At 41.2% G+C, this 6,000-nt stretch overlaps 1 protein-coding gene across 1 annotated transcript in view; it reads right to left on the bottom strand.

Annotated features, from left to right (window-relative positions):
• The window catches only part of galnt18a (UDP-N-acetyl-alpha-D-galactosamine:polypeptide N-acetylgalactosaminyltransferase 18a), a gene marked incomplete at its 3' end in the record, with an annotated part of 227,158 nt that overhangs the window by 68,134 nt on the left and 153,024 nt on the right, over positions 1 to 6,000 (bottom strand). Inside the window, exons 5-6 of the mRNA XM_080736116.1 lie at positions 4,255 to 4,452; positions 1,153 to 1,267 (exon numbers count right to left, since the gene is read on the bottom strand). Of these exons, the coding sequence (XP_080592242.1) occupies positions 1,153 to 1,267; positions 4,255 to 4,452 (313 nt within the window). The remainder of the gene's footprint in view (positions 1 to 1,152; positions 1,268 to 4,254; positions 4,453 to 6,000) is intronic.

Raw genomic sequence — 6,000 nt, forward strand, 5'->3', positions numbered from 1 at the left:
TACTATAATCAACCAAAAGCAGTCTGTGTAGGTTTATTTTCCCATCAAATCAAATTAGGTCAGCGACAATACATATTGCCAGTAAGTCATAATAATATATCATACAATAATGAACTAACATATCGTCACTGTCAGGTATGTCCAAAATGGTTCGTTTGCAGGAAATGAAAAAATAGTCAATGTAGTTCATGTAGTTATTATTTTGTCACAAGCAGATTTTTTTCTTGGCCTACTGGGAGTGTGTGTGCAAAGTTTCAGGCCGATCAGTCCGAACATTAGCTGTACACAGACAAACAGACTGAAAACATAATCTCTCGCACCCGGGCCATTCCGGCCTGGCGGAGGTAATTCATGTTATTACCTTCAGCTGTGTCTACCTGTAAAAAGTGTTTGCTGTGAAAAGGCCCCATAACCTTCAATAGTGTGTGCCAGCGGCTACGTCATTGTAGTCCTTAGCGGCCATTTCTTGGGTCAAAACACAGGTGTTTCAATTGTTCGATTGCATAGAACTAATGCTATAGTCTAATCAGAACACCTGTGTAAGGCTGTGTTTATCCAAGAAATGTCCGCTCTTAGAACTACATTTGGCACACCCTATACCACACCAGCAAACACATCAACATATAGTGTAAACCAGGGGTCTTCAACGTTTTCTAAGGACCCCTTAGTTGAGAGAGAGAAGAAGCAGGGACCCCCACAACCTTTTCATAGATTCCATATAGTTTCATTGTTTGACAGCACAATCGTCAGTATGTTTTGGATTCATGTCAAATTGTGTTTTCAGATATTTAACCACTTGAATACTTGTGATCAATACTTAAAAAACTTGACCTTTCACTCTGTACTAAGTCTGCTCTTTTCTCCCTCTACACCAAAGCTCTTTGCCAAAAATAGCCGATCTACAAGCTCACAACGCCTCGCGCTTGTAGATCTGCTATTTTTGGCTAAAGTTATCTGAATAGGGACGCTAGGGTTCAAGTGGTTAAAGGAGGGGAAAAAAGTGTCTATCACACAAAGGTTTTGAGGATCCCTTGTAGTAACTCCAAGGACCCCCTAGGGGTCCCGGACTCCCTGTTGAAGACCCCTGGTGTACACCCTAGCATGGCTGCTGTTAATGCTAAGCATGGTTTCATGTGTTTCAGAACAACTCACCCTGATGCCCAGCTCCACGTTCTCTCCTCCATAAATCTCCATGCCTTCGTCCAGTAAGCCAATCTCCTCAAAGTACTTCCTGTCTACCACAAAGCAACCAATCAGAGCTGGACTCCTACAGGGTGAGGAGAAGAGACAAAGTTGGAGTGAAGCCATGAAGAGAAGAGACACACACACACACACACACACACACACACACACACACACACACACACACACACACACACACACACACACACACACACACACACACACACACACACACACACACACACACACACACACAAAAGTATCTCCACATTAGATATCAGTTCTTTGATATTCTGCTTTTTAAATGTTGCATATTTCATGTTGTACACATAACTTAAGCAACCACTCATGATGAAAGTGCAAGGCCAATTTTACAAATGAATACTCCAAAATGGTGCTGTGAAGTGACGGAAATGTAACAAATTATAGGCATTTTTTAACAAAACAAAGAAGAGAAAGAGAAAACATACTGTATATATCAGCTAGATCAGGGGTCTTCAACAGGGGGTCTGGGACCCCTAGGGGGTCCTCAGAGTTACTACAGGGGGTCCTTCAAATCCTTGTGTGCTAGAAACCTTTTTTCTTCTTTTTTATATTAACCACTTGAACCCTAGCATCCACATTCTGAGAACTTTAGACAAAAATAGCAAATCTACAAGCTCACAACGCCTCGCGCTGTGAGGCGTTGTGAGCTCGTAGTCGGCTATTTTCGGCAAAGAGGTACAGAGTGAAAGTACAGAGTGAAAGGTCAAGTTTATTAAGTATTGACAGTTCAGGTGGTTAAATATCTGAAAACACAAATTGACATGAATCCAAAATACACTGATGATTGTGCTTTCAAACGATGAAACTATATGGAATCCATGAAAAGGTTGTGGGGGTCCCTGCTTCATCTCTCTCTCAACTACTAAGTGGTCCTTGGCCAACAACTAAGTGGTCCTTGCCTGAGAACGTTGAAGACCCCTGAGCTAGATCATGTTAAAAATAAGTATCCGTGACATGATCACTCCCACACACCTCCTATCTACAGCATATGAAACAGAATAACATCTTGTCGAGTGAGAATTTCACTTGACTGTCGATAGAAGCAACAGCTCTGCTGTAGTGAGCTCTGTTTCTCACCTCCACTGTGGTGAGCTCTAACAAGAGGGTGCTAGATCTGCTGTTTATATGATTGAAATGTGTTAATTGTTGGAAGGCTTTGCCCAAAATAGTGGGCAACGGGTTGAAAGTGGTTAAGTATGTCTGCGAGTTTCAAAAGTATTTAACCAATGAAAAGTATTAACAAGAGCTTCTGACTAAATATTATCTACGGTACATTGGATTTCCTAAAAAGTAACAGTTTTGGACATACGTACAAGGTTTCTGCCTAGGCCTGTCACAATTATTACATATAATCGTCTAATCGCAATTATTTGACATAATCGCAATTATTTCTTCATAATCGTCATAATCGTTTCCTTCCATGTTGAAATATCTACATATATTTTCAAACATTTTCAAAATTAGTGGAAATAGCAAATCTACAAGCTCACAACGTGAGCTTGTAGATCTGCTATTTCCGCTATCAATGTTCTTTTTTTAAGCATAAAGTTATCAAATATGTAATATTTCTTTGTATATTTAGGTTATGTTTCATATCTGTCATGTGCAACTTCAAAGCCTACAAGCCAAACAGAAATGTCATTGTCAACGACAAAAACACAATTAAATCGTTAATCAAAGCTATTTGAGTGACAGTTAATCGTCATGTAAAATGTCATAATCGTGACAGCCCTATTTCTGCCTGACAAAGATAATCTAATAATGTTAAAATGACACAATGATGATCTCACAATACAGTTCTAATTAATGGCCATATCTGTCATTCGACCAAGCTCTGTGTGGTATAGAAATAAATAAACCAGTCATCTACTGTACCTTTCAGTACCATGTTGTTTCCAAGGAATACTGAAATGAGATATAGCTATGGCCCAGGGATATGCAGGGGATCAACATAATTTATAATAGTTTGCCAGCCTATTTTCAGTGGGGGAGCAGAGCCCCTTTACAGGGGGGCGATATTAAAAGGGGATGACAGGGAATGTCACCCTCGTCAGCTCAAGCGTTTGCATGCATGCCCACGGGTGGCCATATATTTTAGGAAAAATGTGGTTTGAAAACCATAGCATGCTCTCCATCCGCTTTGTCAAAATGTGGGCAAAGTGCCCGCAGGGTCATAATTCTCATGTGTCCTGATGTGTGCAGCGTAGTTGTGCTGCAACCGCCACAGTTTGATATATTCCACCTTGCTTCTGAGAATATGACTGTAACTCATGTTCTGGTTTTAGTGTTAGAGAAATTAACACAGCCAAAAAAGAAAAGCCTAGCGAGGAATCCTATTAACTCCATTTCAATATGCCTTAAATCAATTTATGCAGGATTATCATTGCACTGGATGATAATTTATGGTGTCAAGACATTCATTTTAATGTCATGATAATGGAAATTCCTTCAAGTCAATCTGTAGAAACATGTGATTCACTTACTTTCTTTTAAACTGACAAAGCATTAAATGTAGTCACTAAAACCAGTGGTTCTCAAAGTGGGCTCCCCGGACCCAGCTAACAACCAGCTAAATGATTGATAGTTAGGAACCAACTGGACCCAATACCCGTCTCTAATTGAGAGAGTACAAATGGAACCAAATGGACCCATAAGGCTGGGGTCGATCTTCAACGTTTTCAGGCCAAGGACCCCTTAGTTGAGCGAGAGATGAGGCAGGGACCCCCACAATCTTTTCATAGATTCCATAGTTTCATCGTTTTACAACATAATCATCAGTATATTTTAAAGTGGTTAATATAAAAAAGGAGAAAAAAAATAGTTTCTATCACACAAAGATTTGGAGGACCCCTTGTAGTAACTCTGAGGACCCCCTAGGAGTCCCGGACCCCCTGTTGAAGTCCCTTGCCATACAAATGTACACCCTCAGATTTATGGGGCCTGTGGCCTAATGCATACCAAACTGGGGGTCCTTGAAACAGAAGGTTTTGAGGCACCATATTGCTCTAAACTGAGTGAGAGCTTTACCTGATAGGCGCTGTATGGTTCTGCTGGGTCCACCAGGACTTGGGGGGGTTCAGGTATCGACACCATAGTTCCCAGTCAAAGCCCTGAGCAGACAGTGGGTACTCCTCGATCTCGAATGTGTCATACTTGATGTTGTCAAATGAGGGAGACACCACGCGCGTCCTGTCGTCCTTTATTCGCTGCAGAATGGGCTCTGCCCTGTAGGGGGACATAGCAAAGAAACATACAGTAACGTGTGTGTAGTACTCCATTATAACCATTCAACCGTGCGTGGATACTGGCTCCCGAAAACACAAAACAGAAAACAGAAAAACAATATATATATATATATATTTATATTTTAATAAAAAATAAATACAGTGGAAAGACTTGCATGCCGATGGAGCGCAAGCAATACATTAAAAATGAATAAATAAAAATGTCAAGGCCAAGTTGTTCATGGAAAATAAAAATAAAATACAAAAGGAATAAAGTCATGTTTTATTTTCTTGCATTGCACCCTGGAACTTTGGTCTGTACAGTACTTTACGCCACACAGACACACCGTGAGATTTACATCTCGAAGAGATTAGTTCTCAATTTACATGGCAGACTGGGAGATACTCTATAGACGTGACTACCATGGGAAGCTTCATTTCACCATTGCTCAGTGAGGAAGGAGAAGTTTAATTTAAGGCCAGGTGGGTTAGCAGGTCTATGAGAGAGAGAAGAAAGGGCCAACTGTTTGATGGTCTCCAGACGATGTACACCAACGCCTGCCAAGCTCTTAGAGCCCATCACACACATTTATAAGCCCGCAGATGACACTGCAATTTTCTACATTCCAAGAGACTTCTACTGGGAAGAGTTTTTGCACAATGGTCCGTAGACAATTATCTGGACCTAAACACAAAGAAAACAAAAGAGATGGACATTGATTTTAGAAGGAATAAAACCACACTGCCTGTTCTAAAAATAATCTGTTGAAACCGTGGAAAGGATTACATCTGTCACGCCCACGTCCACAGGACCGCTCTTCCCACTTCCACATGCCTGTGCCTGTTTCCTCTGATGAGTAGTCTCAGCATCTACTCTGCCTACTAATAAGATAAGCTTACTGCCTGTTGTATGCCAAGAACCTGTGGATCTATCATATTACTCCTGTTAATTCCTGATTCTGACCTCTGCCATTTACCTGGATTTACTTTAGCTGTTGTCCGCTCTACAAACCTGGACCTTTCCCACGGATTCTGACTTTGCATACCCCTCTCTAACTCCAACTAAAGTATTTCAAGCCATAATCTTGTCTTGTTTTTCTTGTTCTTTTGTTTCTTTAAACCCAGTATCATAGTTTGTATCCACAAGTTTCCAACGTCCCGTCGCGCATTGCGCAGAAGGTGTGCAGCAGCAGTTCCGGCATCGCAACCGAGTGTGATCTACAAGCTCACAGCGGTTGCATCTGCGACGTGGCGTGAGCTTGTATGTCAGCTGTTCTCCGGATGTGTCTCACACATAATTCTACAGTAAATTCTCGCAGAAACAGGTGGATAGTATGCTGCTATTGTTTGTTGCAGTCGTGTGGCCATTCCACACCAACCCTTCGCTACTACTAGTGAGTGACAAAAAAGATATTCTAGATAGATAATCGATATTCGCAAGCAGGCCGAAGTCAAGCTGCAAAAACAAATTAGTATAACAGGAAAATGCACTGACCAGAAAACACCCATCAGCATCAGACCAGACCTATCCTACAAAAACTCAATAACA

This window comes from Nannobrachium achirus (genome assembly GCF_963921795.1).
Source record: "Nannobrachium achirus genome assembly, chromosome: 11".
NCBI lineage: Eukaryota > Metazoa > Chordata > Actinopteri > Myctophiformes > Myctophidae > Nannobrachium > Nannobrachium achirus.